The sequence below is a fragment of the Leptonychotes weddellii genome, chromosome 5 (assembly GCF_054177405.1).
Source record: "Leptonychotes weddellii isolate Sample4059 chromosome 5, ASM5417740v2, whole genome shotgun sequence".
In the NCBI taxonomy this organism is placed as follows: domain Eukaryota; kingdom Metazoa; phylum Chordata; class Mammalia; order Carnivora; family Phocidae; genus Leptonychotes; species Leptonychotes weddellii.
This window is the reverse complement of record NC_138373.1, coordinates 50,304,152-50,323,854: the sequence shown is the minus strand read 5'-3', so window position 1 is coordinate 50,323,854 and position 19,703 is coordinate 50,304,152. Positions and strand designations below refer to the sequence as shown.

At 41.8% G+C, this 19,703-nt stretch overlaps 1 protein-coding gene across 3 annotated transcripts in view; it reads left to right on the top strand.

Moving 5' to 3' along the window:
- Positions 1–361: 361 nt before the first annotated feature.
- ST8SIA6 (ST8 alpha-N-acetyl-neuraminide alpha-2,8-sialyltransferase 6) overlaps positions 362–19,703 on the top strand; it is a 148,195-nt gene continuing 128,853 nt past the window's right edge. The window contains exons 1-2 of one of the 3 annotated variants that reach the window (XM_081820682.1): positions 9,592–10,898; positions 11,388–11,486. In XM_081820682.1, coding sequence (XP_081676808.1) covers positions 10,798–10,898; positions 11,388–11,486 — 200 coding nt within the window. In that variant the 5' untranslated portion in view covers positions 9,592–10,797. Of the gene's footprint in view, positions 523–9,591; positions 10,899–11,387; positions 11,487–19,703 lie in introns of those variants that run through there. The other 2 variants (XM_081820685.1, XM_081820684.1) reach the window with 2 other exon arrangements.

Here is a 19,703-nt window from a genome sequence, read left to right as displayed (position 1 = left end):
TGTGGCCTTAAGATTCTCTCTCACCCTCTCCCTCTGTTCCTCTTCTCCCCACTCACACTCTAAATAAATAAATAAATAAGAGGAAATTGAGGCACAGACAGCCTACCTCCCTTACCCCAAATTCTGTAGCAGGTCAGTGGGAAGGCCTGCGTGTGAATCCAAGCTGAGTGCTTTGTGAATTCCTTTTCAACCATTAGATTATCCCACCTCTCACGACAGTTTGATTCCTGATCCTTCGTGCATGACCTGTTTTTTAATCTGGTATCCACTGTTGAGATTTCTCTAGTTGTGCAGGTATAACCTTCAGTTGCTAGGTGTATCTCCTGCTTTCTTCCTGGGGCTTTTCTGATATCACAATGTGATGGTCCTATTTCTGCAGGAACCCACCTGCTCCTTGCTCACTCATGGGCAACCTGAAAGCGTGAGGGAGTTCGCAGCTCAGAAGACAACCCTCGACAGATGGGGATACAAGCTGGTGGATAAATGCTCCTCCCGACTGGCCATCAGATGAAAAATGCTGAGGTACATTCCACATGGTTCCTTAGGGGGCACCTATTGGGATTGGGCGCCTGATTCCAATGGAATGATTTCTCTTTCCCACCTCCCTCAGTCCTACTTCTGGGGATCACTTCTCAAATAAGCTTTCTACCTGCAAGCTTTTGCCTCAGCTTTGCTTGGGGATGGGTGAGTGGTGGGCAGGTCAAGAATTGGTACCGTAAGTAGCCCTAGAAAGCAGAGCCTCAGGATACAGTTCTGGAACTGAATTGCTTACCAGGAAGACCGCTGCGAGGACACCTGCCACTCATTCTTGTGCAACCTGAAAAATGCACAGTGCAATAGCGGAGATGGAGAAACTCCAGTCTTCCTTCAGGCAGATGGGACCCACGCACATTCTGTGAGGTTCGTCCGAGATTCCCGGGGGTGATGAAACTCAGCATCCACAGGAACATCCAGTTCAGTGATGTGCATTTACACGCTTTCTCATCTCTGCTTTACTTTCTTCAGTTTCACATTCTTGCTCTGGGGGATTTATTTTTAAACAAACTACCTGCACAAAAGCCCCAGTTCAACTTTGCTTTCTGAGATTGAGCAGGAAGACTGGGGCTATTTGGGTAAGTTCCTTGGACTGATCTCCCATTTTCCTTATCTTATAATGCCATTTTTGTGTATTTCAGAGTCTTTTGCTTTACTTGGCTTTATTTACCCAGCATCTTGAGTTGGATGCATAACTCATTGATTTGCAATATTTACATTTTTAATATATACATAGTATATACATTTTCCTGCTCTTACTACAGCCCACAATTTGATATGTTGTCTTTTCATTATTGGTTTTGTCTTAAATATTTTCTAAATTTAATTAAGATGGCCTCTGACCTATGAATTATTCGAAAGTGTGTTTAAGTATGGGAATGGTTTTATTAATCTTTCTGTTATTCGTTTCTAATTTCCTGCTTTGTGATCAGAGAATATGAGCTCTATAATAATGTTTTGTAGGATTTGTTGCAACTGGCTGTGTGGAGTAGAATACGGCCAGTTTTCAGAGGTGTTTCAGGTTCGCTTGAGAAGAATATTTCTTTCTTTTTTTTAAGATTTACCATTCATTTATTTTACAGAGAGAGAGGGAGCATAAGCAGGGGGAGGGGCAGAGGGAGAAGGAGAGGGAGAATCCACAAGCAGACTCCTTGCTGAGTGCAGCGCCCAAGATGGGGTTTGATCCCAGGACCCTGAGATCATGACCTGAGCCCAAATCAAGAGTCAGTCACTCAACTGACTGAGCCACCCAGGTGTCCCCAGGAGTTACCATGTTTTTGTGTTATGGTGGATGTCTCCTTTCTTCCCCTGACTTTCTTAAGGTATAATTGACAAAGAAAATTATAAGATAATTGAAGTGTATAGTGTGATGATTTGATAAACATATGTATTGTGAAACAATTCCCACAACTGAGTTCGTTGGCATACTCATCACCTCACATATTATAGTGGATGTCTTAATATTTTAAAAAGTGCATATTTGACTTAACAATGTATAAAGGTAATTACTATTGCTACTGACTTCCTGAAATAGAACAGCGATCTTTGTGTGCTTTCACTCTGATAGCTACTATTCTCTTTCTTGTTATTACTATTATTTTAGTTCAATCTTGCTTTGCAGTTCCCTTCATAGATCAGTCATTATTTTGTGTTATCTAGCCATTGCTAGTTTGCCATTTTCCTTCTTCTCCTTTTTTCTTGCATCTCACTCCTTTCTGCTGAGATCAACTTGTTTTCTCCTGGAATGTACCACTTATAGACTTTCTTTTCAACAAGAGTCTGTGGGTGGGTGGTAAACGTTTTCAGTCTATGTAAACACTTTTTAGTTTACCCTCATGTTTAGCTAGGTATAAAATCTCAGAATGATAATTATTTCCCCTGACTCTTGGAAGATTTAATTAACTTTAGGGCTCTACTTTTGCTGATGAGAAATAATGCTGTAATCTAATTACCATTTCTTTGGAAGTTACCTTTCTTTCCTCTTTGGGGTTCTGTAGTTTTAGTGCAGTGTATCTAGATTTGGATGTGTTTTTATTCATCCTGGTCAGGACTTATTGTTACTTTTAAATGAGATTTCAAATCATTTCTCTGGAAACTTTACAGACATTAGCTCTTCAAATATTACCTCTTCCCCATTCTCTCTATTCTCTCCTTCTGGAATTCCTATTACACAAATATTAGATTGTGGTTGATTAAGATAGCCACACATTATTTGTTATTTCTCTTAGAGATGGAGTCTAATTCCTCTCCTCTTGAATATATGCTAGACTTGGGGACTTGTTTGACCAATAGGATAGAGCAGAAGTAATGTCCTGGAATTTCTAACACTAGCTCATAAAAATTGTGCAGTTTCTGTCCAGGCCTGTCAGAACCGTTTTGCTGGGAACCCTGAGCCTCTGTGTAAGAAGTCTGGGTTCCCTGAGATGACTATGGTGGAGAGTTCATGTTTGTGCACTCCAGCAGACAGTCTCAGCTGAACTTATCCTTTCAACCATCCCTCAAAGGGCAAGACATAAGTGAAACCATATCAAACCCTCCAGATCACATTCGACACTGTGTGATGTATCAGTATCACCCAGCTGGGTACTCTCTGAATTCCTGACCCACAAAATCTTTAGATATAATAAAATGTTATTGTTTTAAACCAGTGGGTGTTGGGGTACTTTGTTATGCAGCAGCTGATAACAGGATAGATCTACTTTTCTACAGGTTTAGTCATGTTTTCATTTTTCCATCTCTTTATCCCTCAATGGATAATTTTCTCAGATTGGTATTCTAGATCACTGATTCTGTCTTGAGTCATCATCGACTATTTTGGTATCAATGACTATATATTTGTTTCTCACAGTTCTGTTGGTTCTTTAGGAAATATCTTTTATTATTCTTCTTTCCCCAGTGTGTTGATTCACCTTTCCATGTTCTTAATGGTTTTAAACTTCATTGTTTTCTGATTACCGGTTGATGATCCTTTCATTAGTGATATCTGCAGAGACATACTTTTTAAAAGGTTTATTTATTTATTTTAGAGGGGAGGGGAAGGCAGGGGGAAAGGGACAGAGAAAATTGCAAGCAGACTCCCCACTGAGTGCACATCTGATGCAGGGCTTGATCCCATGATTCCCCGCGATCGTGACCTGAGCCAAGATCCAGAGTTGGATGCTTAACTGACTGAGCCACCCAGACGTCCCCCCTGCTGAGACATATTCATGGGTGAATTCCTTAAGTGTTTTGTAATAGTAATATTAAAAAATATTTTTATCTTTTGAGCTTAGTTTTAGTGAGATTCCTTTTCTTTGAGATTTTTTATGGAACCAGAGTAGTTAGCACTTTCCTACCATACACCTCAGAACATCATTAGGCAGGGGCCAATCTTTATGTTAACTTCAGAACAAACTTGGGTTTGATAAAATTAGGCCTCAAACTCAAATGAAGCAAAAGTTTTAGAATAAAATAAAATTCTTTCACCCAGAGCTTAGATGGAGACAAACAGATGTCATTGGAAGGTATGTGGATCTTTGTTTTCCTAGTTCACATATTTTGTTTTTAACAAGAAAAAAAGCTTTACACAGGAATTTCAATTCTAACTCTTTCTCACTGGAGAACCCAGTCCTCCTCTTTCATCCCCTGAATAGATGTTAAAAGTAAATCTTCAGGTTACCAGGATGATCAGGTGAGCTGCTGGTCACATCGCACACTTACTGCTCTTTCTTTTTTTCAGTTCTTTCCTCATTTCTGGTACTTGGGGCTTTTCCTTTCTTTAATGAGAGGTCAGTGATGCATTCTTTTTTTATTGTTATATTTTATAAAACATTTCTAAGTGTTTGTAGCAGATCCATATATTACTCCAATAGGTACTCTTTCTATCTTTAGTTTAAAGAGTCTGAATTTTTCTTCCTCCCCCATTCTTTAGAAAATACGTATATATTTTTTATCCTTTTTTTGTAATAAAACAATTATTACTTTTTAAAAAATAGCTGCCTTTTGATGATTTGATTATATATATTTGCCCTGAAAGATGAGGAAAATAATGTGCTTGCACTCCACCCTTCATTAGTATTCTTATTTCATATTTCCCACTATTTACTGTGAGCTAGAGATTTTCCTTCCCAGATTTATTACATCAGCTTTTAATTTTATATTTATGTAGTGGTTTTTAAAGAAAATGTAACACTTCGATTGTGAGATTCTATTATTTAGATTCAGTTCTGTTTTTAAAATGATGTATGGCTCAACCGAGTTCCTTATGATCAACACTTCTTCATTGTGAATTCTTTATTTTGATTCATGTTTTATGGTTGGATTATAAATCTAGTTGATTTTATTCCAGGATACGTACTTAAGTAATACATATTCTATTTTCTCAAATATTTGAAAACATTGTATGTAAAAATATTTGCTTTTATTTATAAAAACTATCTTAGCTGGGTATAGAATTTTGGGGTTACACCTTTTCTGTTCAAAACCCTATAAATATAATTTTGTTTCTTTTTTTAAAGATTCATTTATTTATTTGAGAAAGAGAGAGAGAGAGAGAGAGAGTGTGTGTGTGCACAAGTAGGGGAGGGGGCCAGGGGGGAGGGAAGGAGAATTCTCAGACAGACTCCCAGGTGAGCATGGAGCCCAGTGCAGGGCTCAATTCCAGGACCCTGAGATCATGACCTGAACCAAAATCAAGAGTCAGCTGCTCAACCAACTGAGCCACCCAGGCGCTCCTAGTTTTGTTCCTTTTGAGTCTGTTGCTGAGGCGAAGTCAGAAACAAGATTAATTTCTACCTGTTTCTTCTGTCTTTTGGGCTCTTAGGATTCTTTGTTTTTGAATAGTCTCTGGAGGAGAATAAATCACGACGTTAGTTGTTCTCTATAAATTTCTCTAGAACATCATAAGTGCACATAATGGGTTCAGACAATGAGAACATAAAATATTTGCAGATTTACATATTTTTTCAGTAAAGTTTTCTTCTACTATATCCTTAATTATTTTTAATATTTCATTCCTTTGCTTTTAAAAACGAACCCCTAATACTTACATGGTAGATATGTAATATCTGTCTTTGATATATATAATTGTTTTTCTAATGATTGTATTTTCCTTGTCCCTTTCCTTTGTGTTTTCTGTAATTTTCATTAACCTAATCTCCATAACACTGATTCAGATTTTTGCCACCTAAATTCTGCTCAGACTTCTAAGGTTTAAGTTCTGTAATGGTTTCTGCTTGTGTGTTTTTCTATTGTCATCAGCTCACTTTTCATACTATTGCTTTGCTATCTCTTCTTTCAGTTCTTATTTCTTCTTTGGGTTTTTCTATCACAGTGTTTGTGTTTCATTTCCTGGGCAGTATGAAGTGACTGTTGCTTACATTTTCTGCTGTTTCCTGGAGGAAGTCTTGTTCCAACCTATAGTCTTCATTTTCCTTTTTATTGGTTACATTCCTTTCCTTTTATATTTTGCAGAACTTTTCCATCTTTTTTTTCTTTTGCTTACTCATCTCTGAAATAAATCACGCCTGTTTTTATTTTTCCTGTTACTTGCCAGGAATACTGTGAATGGAAAATTTTTGGCAGTGCTTCCTTTTCATCTTCCTACTTGTTGAAACTTAGTTTTGCATTAAGGGCTTGCTATTGGATTTTTTTTTTTTATTTAGTTATTTATCTGCTTATAGTGTAGGTTGTACACAATGAAGTGGTGAGGAAGAGAAGTTGAGGAGAGAACATGGCAGGTTTGGGTACATTATCTTTGCATATGCAACCCCCACCCCCAATCTGTTGAAACAGCTGGAGTTCTGCCTGATCTTGCAGACTCTGGAATCAGCAAGGATAGTCTGGGAGAAGCCAATTCAGTATAAAAACCAATGGCGTGAGGGCCTTTTGTTTATTGAATACATAGACTAGGTACTAATTTTTCTTTGGTAAATTGATTTTAATCAGTAGCTACACAATTTTTTGGTAGCATCTCTCTTTAAGAATAGCATTATGTCTAGGTCATCATTCCTCTGGCTAGAAAGCTGTATTCACTGGAAACAGAACTATTGGTCACCATCTCTCTTTTAACTCTGTAACCCTGGCCATTTATACTAGTCACTGCTCATTTCTGATGTGACCTACTCCCAGGCTTTGTTCTTCCAAATTGTGCATTAGTAGGACCTTCAGAAACTTTTCCATTCCCCCCACCCTACAAATTTAAGTTCATAAATAGGGGCAATGAGTCTTGAACTTGGTATTCTTGTCCAATGGGTTCACCTTTCGCAGATATTCTTGGGAATTTGTGGAATGGGATTGTGGACATTTTATAGTTTCAGGATAAATAGTTTCCATTTCTCTTTTTGGTCCTTGATGGACTTTTAAGTGGATTTCAGAGAGAGGAATTTTTGAAGTTTGAATGTTTTATACATTAAAAATCTATTTTGCACTGTGAATAATAACTCTTATTTTTTTTTTGTTCTGTAATTTTAGTTATACCACAAATTGGATTTCTTACAAACGTAAGACCTATGTGAAATTTATGTATCATCTTAGGTGTTCTATCTTTAAAGTTAAAACTATGTTATGCAGGGAATTGCATCAATTTTTTAAATATTCAGTTAGCAGTGGGAGAAATCTGTAATAAAACGTATTTGGAAACATAGCACCATCTCATACAAGGTTGTTGATTTCTGGAAGTTATTTCTACTTTTATTTATACCTTATGATTTATTGAAAATATGTAGCCTTGGTTATACTATCCTCATGAATTTTCTCCCCCAAGGAATAGTTTAATATTTATGAATGTGCTATTGTTCTTTTTTTTTTTTAAAGATTTTATTTATTTATTTGACAGAGAGAGACACAGTGAGAGAGGGAATACAAGCAGGGGGAATGGGAGAGGGAGAAGCAGGCTTCCCGCGGAGCAGGGAGCCCGAAGCGGGGCTCGATCCCAGGACCCTGGGATCATGACTTGAACCGAAGGCAGACACTTAACGACTGAGCCACCCAGGCGCCCCTGGATGTGCTATTGTTCTATAGTCTTCACAAATCTCTAATATTACTAAAACCAATCAAGCAGCCTGAAGACATCAGGAACCACCCTTTCTATCAGGGAGATAAAAATGTCACCCAAATGAAGGAAAAGATTCTTGGGTGTATTAATTTTCTGCATTTCTCTATATTGAGAGTTTGTACTCATGTATACAAATGGATACAATAGCCACTTGATATTTGGGATTCTTCTTTATGACTCCCCAAATCCATGCACATGGAAATGTTTAAAACCTTACACCAAAAATGAGAAACCCCAACTTCCAGGAAGATTTTCAATTATTTGGACATTTTTTATGCATCAGTACTTCCCAACCAGGTTTTAATGGTGATCTTCTGAAAGTAAGGGCATTCATGGTGATAACTAAAGGATAATAAAAGGCAAATGAGCGGCAAATGCTGGACAGACTGGGTGAGTGAGATAGGTTCACACACCAGCTCAGACTTCTGCACAGCACCCAGAGTTTCTGTTTAGATTCTGGGCCTCCGTTGATTACTTGAATGACCAAAATGGATCTTTGAGGTTGTTGGTCAAACCTGCCAATCTTAAATTACCAAATACACAGTAGTCCAGTTTGGGTTCTGTGGCTGATAATATATAAGGACTCATGTTTTTGTTAGGTGTTTTTTTTTTTTTTAATCTCTCAAGGATAAGTAGGATAATTCATATTTTACCAACCCAAGTCTTCATTTACAAAGCTGGTGGTAAAGTTCTCTACTGTCAAATTTTAACACTGGGTTCAGAATTCCCGTTGCAAATTTACACTTGGTTTTCCAATTAAAATGGGCTTTTGTGAGTCCCCTGCTGATAGCCATTGGCTTGATAAAAAGTAACTTAATTTACAGCAAGGGTGTTTAGGGAGCCCAGTGCAAGGCTGACTCTTCTGCTGTTGCCTTGAGCCCAGCTGTGCTGAAATATTAAACCTTAGTAAATTAGGTGAAATTGCAGCTTCCTGGCTGATACAATAATGCCCTTTTCTTTTTCTGCAAACCATCGCCAGTATGAGTTGTCTGCACAATTCTGCTCTAAGAGAAATAAAATTCAGACTATCTCCCAAATCCAGACAACTTTTCATTTTCAAGATAATTGTGCCACATCCTACTTGTCTAACAGAATGCTTAACTTTCAAACATGTAGAACTGGGTTGCTTTATTTTAGCACCACCTGAATATAGTATTACTTTTTTATGCCCTACTCAGATAAGCAGCCGTATTCCTAAAAATGTTGGCCTTATGTAAAAGGAGCAACTTTCTCTTTATTGATTAGTACATATTTTAACAGCAGGAGTGAACTATGGAAGGAAATCATATTTCCAGTCACACCTATTTTCAGTTTTTTTCCTCCTTTCTCTCTCTCTTTTTTTAAAAGATTTTATTTATTTATTTGAGAGAGAGAATGAGACAGAGAGAGAGAGAGCATGAGAGGGGGGAGGGTCAGAGGGAGAAGCAGACTCCCTGCTGAGCAGGGAGCCCAATGCGGGACTTGATCCCAGGACTCCAGGATCATGACCTGAGTGGAAGGCAGTCGCTTAATCAACTGAGCCACCCAGGCGCCCCTCTCCTTTTTCTCTTTAAGAAAAGTATTAGTTCCTAGGTGTTTTATTCATCGATCAAACATTAATTGATCGACTACTATGTGCAAAGTTCTGGTTTGTTTTCAACTAGTTTTAATTAGAGTAAATGCAGGGTTAGCAGAAAGGAAGTAGGCAGCCCATATTTCTCTTCTTAATATGTTATTTTTTCAGTGACAAAATCCCTGGCAACAGCTTTATTGTTGTTTGGCCAACTTGCTCCCCCAAAGGCTCTGGCGTGGGTCTTTCAGGTTAAGACCTTATGCCTCTAGGAGACTCCAACTGAAATACAAATATTTTTGTCACTTGGGAAACCTAACCCATCAAAGCCTTTTCAAAGTTTAAGCCTTTCCAAAGTACCTTATCAAGGTATTTGTGAGATGGTAGACTCCAGGTGTTGCTTTTGGAAAAATCTGAAATCTGTACAAAAGTAGAGTGAATGGTCAAATGAGCCCCATATAACAGTTATGGGGTTTATGGTTTACTGAGGTTCCTCAAGGGTTGAGTCAGGAGCAAAACTGACGTTGCACGGCAGGAGACGTGCACGGAGGTACGAGGGCAGAATAGCTTGGGGCTGAAAGAGGAGAGCCAGACCGTTATCACACTGTCATAGGATCATTTTCCGGTATCTAACCAATATGATCTAGACCAACATGATTAAGACCAGGGAGCCGCTAAGTTTTTCTGGAAAGGGATAGACAAATACTTTGGGCTTTGTGGGCCATATGATCTTTGTCACCACCACCCAACCCTGCCCTCGTAACGCAAAAGCAGCCCCAGGTGACACAGCTACATACAGCCATTGATAATACAAAGGAACGGGCATGCAGGTGTTCCAAAGACACTATTTACAAAACCAGGCTGGGGCCGAATTCGGCCTTCACGCGGTATGCCAACCCCTAAAGATTCCCTGGCTCCTGGAAATCCATTCTCTGTGCCTCTGCATCTGCGCTCAAGTAACGGACGGTTACTCCTTCTCTTGGGGACCAGGATCTACCCAACAAAACCGAGTCCCTAGCAGCCTTTGCGTGGAGCGATCCAGCCGAGCGACTACACAGTTTTAAAAAAGTTTTGAAGTGGGCCCTTTCTTCTCTCCTCTTCCACCCCTCTGAGTCCTTGCTCTCCACGGCAGGGACGCGGAAGGAGTTGTGGTGTGCTTGGGTGAGCTGCGTGGGCTTCGGGGAAGAGCCCGCGGGCACTCCGGAGAAGGCGAGGGCGCACAAAAGTTGGAGCCCAATCAGCACCGAGTCCAGCTCGCGAGTCCCAACCTTCAGGTGACCCCGCGCGGCGGCGGCGGCGGCGGCGGCGGCAGCGGCGGCGGCGGCGGCGGCGACCAGAGCCCGCAGCAGCTCGGAGCGCCTCCGGGAGGAGAAGAGGCGAGCTCGGCGAATCGTCACGGCCGACCCGAGCGCCGAGCTCGGCGGTCCGGGGCCGGGCGCGAGAAGGCGAGAGCCGGCCCACGCCTTCTCCCTTTGGCCGCCGCACACCGTGCAAGGCTGGCCCGGGGCGCCCGGGAGTGCGGGCCCGCGCCACGCACCGTCGTCGCCCCTCCCCGCCGCCTTTGAACACTGGAGGTGTGCGTGGCTGCGGCGGCGGCGGGAGCGGCGAGTCGGGCCGGCCGGGCTGCGCTTCGCCGGGGCGGCGGCGGCGGCGGCGGCGGCGGCCGTGCGTGGGGCTCAGGATGCGGCCGGGGGGCGCGCTGCTCGCTCTGCTCGCCAGCCTGCTGCTGCTGCTGCTGCTGCGCCTGCTCTGGTGCTCCACCGACGCGCCCGCCCGCTCCAGGTAACCCACCCGCCGCGCCCGGGCCGCCCCCCGCCTTCCGCGCGCGCCCCGGGGCTCCCCCGCCGCCCGGCCGCTCCACTCCGGGCGCCGACTTTGGGGCCGCGGCGAAGGGAAGCCGACGGGCGGCGGTCGCACGAGGGCGGGCCGGGAAGGGGGCGTCCAGGAGGCAGGACTGGCCGGGGCGGGGGTGACCGAGGGGCGACGCTGGGACCGGGTGGGCAGCGGCTGCGGCGGAGAGGGGTTGTGAGGGCTCCGGCGGGCGTCGCTGCGGAGCGGGACCCGCCGTCGGGCCCCCGGCGGTCTCCCGGGCTCGCCGTTCTGGTCCGTGCTTTCCCTTCCTTCCCGCCCTAAGCGGCTTCAAACTCCGGGGTTTGGGAGCTGCCGGGGGCGCCGGGGCGCGCGAGGACGCCCCGGCCAGGTGCGAGCGCGCTGCGACTGCCGAGCCTGCCAGCCAGGTCTAACAACTTAGTTTTCTTCCTGGCGCCGCAGGCTCCTGGTGGAGGAGAGCAGGGACACAGCGCGCGGCACTCCCGCCGCGCTGAGGACGCTCCGGAGCCCCGCGACCCAGCTACCGCGCCCCACGAACAGGTACCTGCGGCGCCGGGCGGCCGGCGGGAGGGGGCTCGGCGGCTGCCGGGCGCGGATGGGGCGCGGCTGCGGCGCGGCTGGCGCCGCAGGGCTCGCTTTGAGCTGTCTGGCTGGGACCGCACGATTGAGTGCGCTTGGGTGTCTGAAGTGTGTGTGTGTGTATGTGTGTGTGTGTAACACTGTGTGTGTGTAACTCCTCACACTGCCTCAACCTCCCGTGTGTGTGTGTGTGTAACTCCTCACAGTGTCTGAAGTGTGTGTGTGTAACAGTGTGTGTGTGTAACTCCTCACACTGCCTCAACCTCCCTTGTAAAGCCCGTACCTCCACGTAGAGGTTCTTCGAACCAAGGGAGATACTCAAACAGCTGCACTTTGCAAAAAGATGGGTGCTGAGGCCCCTTCTCGGTAACCGTGTGTTGAAAACCCTTGAGAGAGGCAGCTCAGCCTGTCTGCAGAGGGATTCGGTTGGTTTGCTTTTTGTCTTTATGCTTTACAGTGCACCCGTGTAAGATTCACGTTTGGCAGAATTCTGTGCACAACGTTGAGACTCTTTTTGTCCTTAGTGAATGGAGACTTAAAAACTGTTCCTTTTCACTCATAGGAATATTTATCCATGTGCAATAATTACTTGGTTTTTATCTTTCTTTCGAATTATAAAAGTAATACGTGCTTGTTGCAGAAAGTTAGATAATATGAGAAATGTATTAAAAAATATTCACTCAGAGCTCTACCACCCACAGATCATATTAAGGCTTTGGTCTATATTCTTCCAGTAGTTTTTCCTACCTACATATATTTTAAGATTATACTTTGTAGTTTGTGGTCTACCTTTTTTTTTTCTAAAAAATTAGACAAACACATGTCATTAACCCCTCTCCCAAACATTGTTTTTAATTGTTGGATAATTCATCATATGAATGTGCCATCTATTTAACTGTAGCCCTAGACATTTAGACTATTTCCTGTTTGGTTTTTGTTTTATTTGCTGTTAATAATTTTTTTTTTTTTAAGATTTTATTTATTTGACAGAGTGAGACACAGCGAGAGAAGGAAACACAAGCAGGGGGAGTGGGAGAGGGAGAAGCAGGCTCCCCGCAGAGCAGGGAGCCCGACCCTGGGATCATGACCTGAGCCGAAGGCAGACGCTTAACCAACTGAGCCCCCCAGGTGCCCCTGTTAATAATTCTATTAAGTGCATCCTTGTATGTAAATCCTTATCTTCCTATTAAATGAATTCTCCAGGATGGAGTGATAGAAGTCGTATTATTAGGTTGAAGAGTATATACATTATAGGTTCCAAACACATAGGGCCAATTACATCCTGGAAGAGTTGATTGAATTTACATTTTTACCAGAAGAATGTACTGTTTCATGCCTCAGCAATGCTATTATTACTGCAATTTTGTGTACTGTCTCTTTTCCTCTGCTCATCTCTTGCGAATCCTTTTTTCTATGCTTCCTTCTGTATCCTCTTGGCTCTTGGACCTTCTTAATCTACCGATTGCACGATCCCAGGCTTCTGTATGGCATAGTCCTAAGAAAGGTCTGGGGGAGCCTGGAAGAAATCTTGAAGTGCAGGAATAATCTCCCACAGTCCTCCAATAGGATTTTACAGCCTGTTAGAGGCACTAAGAAATCCTAGAGTAACAAAGCTTTTGAGAAAAATAGTGGCCTCTAGTTTTATGTGATGCAGGTTTGTATACTATAGATAACATAGCTTTCCAGTGACCTGGGGAGCATTCCATCTTTTTCCTGGCCTTGGTACTGTTTGTTATTCATTTTGGCATTGCCACTTGGGGAAATTTTGAAAGAATGCACTGATTGAATTACCTGGTCCTAGGCCTTTTTGAGGTAATTCTTTGATGAATTTTTCAGTTTCTTTTGGCATACTTCTTTTCTACTTTGCATACTTCTTGAGCTAATATAGATAATTCATGTGTTTTTCTGAATCTGATTTAAATATTTTTTTTATACCATTCTGGTATGTTTTTTAAAACCTGTCTGATTTATTTTATATCCCCTTTATCATTTATGATTTTAATTATTTATGTAACAGGGTACAAATTTTAATCTATACTACTTGATTATGGGGAGAGATTATAATTTCTTTTAAAGATTTATTTATTTATTTGAGAGAGAGAGAGAGGCATGAGCGGGAGGGGCAGAGGGAGAGGGAGAAAGATTCTCAAGCAGAATTCCCCACTGAGCTCAGAGCTCTAAGTGGGGCTCGATCCCATGACCCTGAGATCAGGACCTGAGCCAAAACCAGGAGTTGGACACTTAAGTGACTGTACCACCCAGGCACCCCAAGAAATTATAATTTCTTAATTTTTCTGTAGCTGATCTGATCTTTCCTTCATGAGCCCCATACTGTAGGTAATAGGTAAAAGTAATAATAATGCTAATAGTAATAAAGATAGACAACACTTAGTGAATGTTTTTATGGGCCAGATATTGATCTAGGCACTTTACATTTACTAGCTCACTTAATCCTTAAAAACTACTAAGAGAAACTATGATTATCTTCATTTCATAGTTGAGGAAACTGAGGCACAGAGAGATGAAGTAAATTGTCCAGAGTCACAGAGTTGGCAAATTGTGGATCCCGGAGTCAAACCCAGGCCATGTGGATCCAGAATCCCACACTCTTAATGTCCCTGCTGTGTAGCCTTTCTTAGGTGCTGGGCAAGATGGTGTGTGTGTGTGTGTGTGAGGTTAAAGCTTAGTCAGATGGGACAATTTAAGCAACTCCTTCTGGTAATATTTATTCTTTCTGGGAGCAAATGCTCCATCTTTCATATTGTTTTCACCATTTCTTCTTACTTAAAGATGACACCCAGATACAAGGGGGAGGTGGGCTTAGATGATGTGTTGGTAGAGTTAAGAGTTGGGGTTCATGATCATGGTATCCTTTGACTCCTCTAATCTCCAGAGGGATGTTGTCCATTTTCCACCTGATGGCTGGGTACTACCCTGCTGATAGCCAGTTAGGAAATTGCAGTTTGTTGCTCATTCTTTTTCCTCGGGTATTCTACCTTATTGGTCCCCCCACTCTATCTTCCTCACTGAGCTCCCACCTGGTGCTACCTGTCTGGAATCTGGTGAAGATTTTCTTTTAGTCCTCTCCTGTGTTGTCACTCTGCAACATTTGCTCTGATGCTGTCTCGCCCAGCTCTGGCTAGCTAGCTCCACAGCCAGTCTCCCAGCTATTTCTGGGACCCATCTAAACATATGAGAACTGAGGCTGGTTCAGAAAATTAAATATAGGGCCTCCCTCTACTTGCCCATGAAGTACATGTGACCCTGCTCTAAGGTAATTTCAGGATGGGAGGCTGTCCAAGAGGTGATCTCTTTTCAGAGTCCTAGCTGAGGGAGGAGGCCAACGTCCCTCTACTCTTGTGGTTACCCTTACCTTCCTGTCCCCAAGCCAGAGTTCTCCTCTTCCTTTCTCTGTCTTCTTTCCACCTCTGCTCCCAGCTGGGAATGGGCAGGCTACCCCTGTCCCTCATATTTTCTTCTGTCCTGACTCAAACCTCCAGGCCTAATTCAAACCTAAGCTTTAATGGTAATTCGTGGGGACCAGGAGTGAAAAGATTGAGAGAGCTCCAGGAGCTGTGTCTTCCAAGTAAGGTGGTTAATGTGCTAAAGAGGGAGAATGAGAAGAATTTGGAAATCTCTTCTTGGGGCCGTAGCATATCTTGTTTTGCTTGGCTAAAGCTGAGTATCACCTTATCCTTTCTCTTTGCATTTTTTCAGTAACAAGTCTTTCTCTCTCCAGGATCCCCCAAAGGATGCTTTAAAATGACAGCAGGAAAATTCATGTCAAGGTCAGAAAGACAAAAGAGAAAAATTCAGTAATAATTTTCAAAATATAACCCCATTACAATGGATGCTTTCTCTTTCTAATAAGCTTTGTCAGTCTGTCATGGGTTTGTTTTTCATAAACCAGCTCTTGGAGATATTTCCCAATTCTGATATGTTTTCCACATTATTTCCTTTGTGTTACCTTTATCTTTTAAAAGTCATTCCTTTTCTCCAACTTAATTCCTTGAAGTGAATGCTTTATTTTTCTGTTTTTCTTTGTAAGAGAATGTTTACTACTATGAATTTTCCTTTGAATGCAGCTTTGAATCTGTTCCTTAAGTTTGGATACATAGTGTTCTGATTTTTAAAAATATATTCTAAACTGTTTATAATTACATTAATTTTTAAAAGATTTTTAAGTACACCCAATGTGGGACTCAAACTCACAACCCTGAGATCAAGAGTTGCATGCTCCACTGACTGAGCCAGCCAGGTGCCCTTATAATTACATTAAAATTTTAAATAATTTTTATCTCCATAGTGATTTAGGAGAGTACTTTTAAATTTCCAGGTGGTTGGAATTTAAAAAAAAAACTAATTGAATATTCTTTCTATTAATTTCATTTTTGATTATAAAAGAAATCAGTAAAATCTGCTATAATGTCATAAGTTAGTTCTCAAATATTCAATCATTAGAAATGAGAGATTGGGCTATCAGTGATGTTAATCATGTGGCCGGAGCAAGTCTGTGTAACTAGCTGGCTTGGAATTCCAGGGTCCTTCCATGGAAGCGTCCAGGTCCTGGTTGTGGCTTGGCGCCTATTAGTGGCAGCGTCCATTCTGGCTTTAACATCTATGGTGATGATTCAGGATCTGTGGCCGGCTGGGATTTCCCAGCTAGCAGCAGCTGTGCTTTGAATGTCCTCGTAGTGGTTGCCCATTTCATTGCTCCATCTGGGATGACTGGACTATGAGTTTTCCAGAGATGTGGGGACCGTACTTCCTCTTCTCTTCTTCCCTAGAGAGGTTTACCTGCTATTTTCCGGAGTGGGCTGTCTTTCTGCTCCCTGTGACCCTTTCTCCCTGCAGTACAACTTTGACTTTTCTCTGTTTGAGACCCGGGCTTCCACAGAGGGCAGACATCAAAAGTCAGTTGTGTTACATCCCAACTCATTATAGTAGTGAGTGCTACTGCGGAGACTTTACCGTGTGTTTTTTAGATGAACACAAAGAGATAGAAAACTGCCTGTCATTTCAGTGTCGAAAAGATGGGTACTATTCGTATTTTCAATAACTTTGTGTGCACATATCTGGCAATTTTGCTATGCATATTTTGGTATGGGTTAGTAAAACTTTTTTAACAACATCTGAACTTTTCTTCATGTCATTAGTCTTCTTTCTGCAACATAATTTTTAAAGATTTTATTTATTTATTTGCCAGAGAGGGAGAGTACAAGCAGGGGGAGTGGCAGGCAGAGGGAGAAGCAGGCTCCTTGCTAAGTAAGGAGCCGGATGTGGGACTCGATCCCAGGACCCTGAGATCATGACCTGAGCCGAAGGCAGACACTTAACAATCTGAGCCACCCAGGTGCCCCAACATAATTTTTAGAACATGGTGTTTAAATGTGTGCACATACCATAATTTATTCTTGCCTTTTTTACACTTGTGTTATTTATTATTTTTTATTTTGGTTTATACTTTAATATGAACAACTTTATACCCTTGCACATATTCTTTTTTTTTTAAGATTTTTATTTATTTGTTTGTTTAACACAGAGAGAGAGAGCACAAGTAGGCAGAGCAGCAGAGAGAGGGAGAGGGAGAAGCAGGTTCTCCGCTGAACAGGGAGCCTGATGCGGGGCTCGATCCCAGGACCCTGGGATCATGACCTGAGCCGAAGGCAGCCGCTTAATGACTGAGCCACCCCGGTGCCCCACCCTTGCACATATTCTTGATTATTCAGATAAATTCATAGAAGTGGAGGGGCTAGATCAAAGAATATAGGAAATTTTAAAATGTTGCTATGACTTGTCCAACAACAATAGTTGTTTCATTTTATACTCCTGTTAGTATGAGAGTGATCACTGACTCAAACTCCTGACAGTTCTGTGTATTAGAATTTCTTTTCATTTTTTTAGTTTCATTCTCAAGAGATAATATTTTATTGATGTCTTAATTTGTATTTGTTTGTTCACTGGTGTGTTTAATTTTTAAGATATTTTTAAATTTTACTTTCTAAGTTGGCTCTTCATACTCTTATCTTTCTCTCAAGATACTCTGTTTTCTGGGGCATCTGGGTGGCTCAGTCGGTTAAGTGTCCGACTCTTGGTTTCTGCTCAGGTTGTCATCTCAGGGTCCTGAGATTGAGTCCTACTTCAGGCTCCAAATGCCCTGCTAGGAGCAGAGAGAATCTCTGCTTGAGATTCTCTCCCTGTGCCCCTCCGCCTGCTTGCCCATGTGCATGTGCTATTTCTCTCTCCCTCTAAAATAAATAAATAAAATCTTAAAAAAAACATACTCTATTTTCTTACAGATTTACAAGAGGTTTACAAATATCAAAAGTGTAAAACTTTTCTTTACCATGCATTTAAATAGATTTTCTAATTTAGTTAACGTTTATTTATGTCTGTGGTTATTTAATCTGTGCAAGTTTTCAACCTTTCTGTATTCTATCATTTATATCTACTTTTCTTTCCCAATTCTGCTTCTGAATTGATAAATGCAGTTCATTTATTGATGTATTTGCTATGCTAAGTGTACATTTTAAGTGCATTTTTAAACCTTTACCCCTTCTAGAACTTCTTTTAGCATGTGGCAAAAGGGGTGGACTTTTAACTTATTATTCTATCAGTTATTTTGCCTTTAAGAATTCTTTTTTTTTTTTTAATTTGAATTAAGCTCTTGCTTACAAATCTAGAAATACTAGGGCGTCTGGGTGGCTCAGTCAGTTAAGCATCTGCTTTTGGCTCAGGTCATGGTCCCGGGGTCCTGGGATTGAGCCCCTGTCTGGCTCCCTGCTCAGCTCAGCGGGGAGTAGGCTTCTCCCTCTTCCTCTGCCTGTCCCCCCGCCTCCTGCTCTCTCTCTCACGTTCACTCTCTGTCTCTCAAATAAATAAATAAAATCTTAAAAAAAAAACCCAACAAATCTCGAAATACTGTTTAGATTCTCTTTTCTGTTGTTCAGTGCTCAATGCCATTGTAAACATTCAATGCTCAATGCCATTGTAAATGAGCCCCTCCCCACTTCTTCAGGTCTTTGTTTCCATTGCTTTCTTGGTCAGCTGGCATAAATCTTGGAACATTTTAGCCTTGGAACGTGGATGAAGGTGTTTCTGAAACTTCACATATTTAAGGGTGCAATTCTTATTTTTCACGTTTGAGTGCTGAATTATTGCCTCATGACTCCACTTTTTTTTGGTCTTAAAATTTTTGTAAGATTTCTGTTCTATTTTCTGCCTTTTAGGGCCCTGAAAAACAAATAAAAGTAATCTTAACTTTTATTTTTTCAAAAGTAACCTGTTTGGTTTTTTGTGTTATTGATCCTGAGAGGAATGTTCTCTCTTTTCTTTCTTGCTGTTGAATTTACAGCAGTATGTCTTTTCAGTGACCTCTTTTGGTTAACTTTGTCTGTAAGCCTTTTTAATCCACTGGCCCAGTTATTCTATTTTGTTTCTATTTATTCTACTTGGTATCCTATCATGGATTATGTGATGTGTTCTGCACATTCTGGTTCTATTCTGTGAAGTGATTCTTCATTTTCTGTCTTCCAGTGCTGAACCTCTTCCCCACCATTGCCTTTCCATGAAAACAATTTTATTTCTTTTTCTGACTTCAGTTTTCTCTTTGTCTTTTCCCTCTGCCCTCTGGATAGCCTCTCAGATCTGTCCTCTACATTTCTGAATGATTTTTCTGTAGTGTCAGTTCTCTGTTTTGCCCTGTCTAAAATAGTACATCTATTCCATTTTTATTCCTTACAATTTTTTTCTTGTCTTAGCCTGCACCTTATCACGTCAGTTTACATCTTAGGAAGCATCTAATTTTAACACCTCACCCTTCATTTCTTACTTCAGGTTTTCTTGTATTTTATTGAGAACGCAAACCAAATGCTTTCAAAAGATTTCTCCTGTTTCTGGGCGCCTGGGTGGCTCAGTTGATTAAGTGACTGCCGTTGGCTCAGGTCATGATCCTGGAGTCCTAGGATGGAGTCCCGTATCAGGCTCCCTGCTCAGCAGGGAGCCTGCTTCTCCCTCTGACCCTCCCCCCTCTCATGCTCTCTCTATCTCATTCTCTCTCTCAAATAAATAAATTAAATCTTTAAAAAAAAAAATCATGCTTGCAGGGGCGCCTGGGTGGCTCAGTTGGTTAAGCGACTGCCTTCGGCTCAGGTCATGATCCTGGAGTCCCGGGATCGA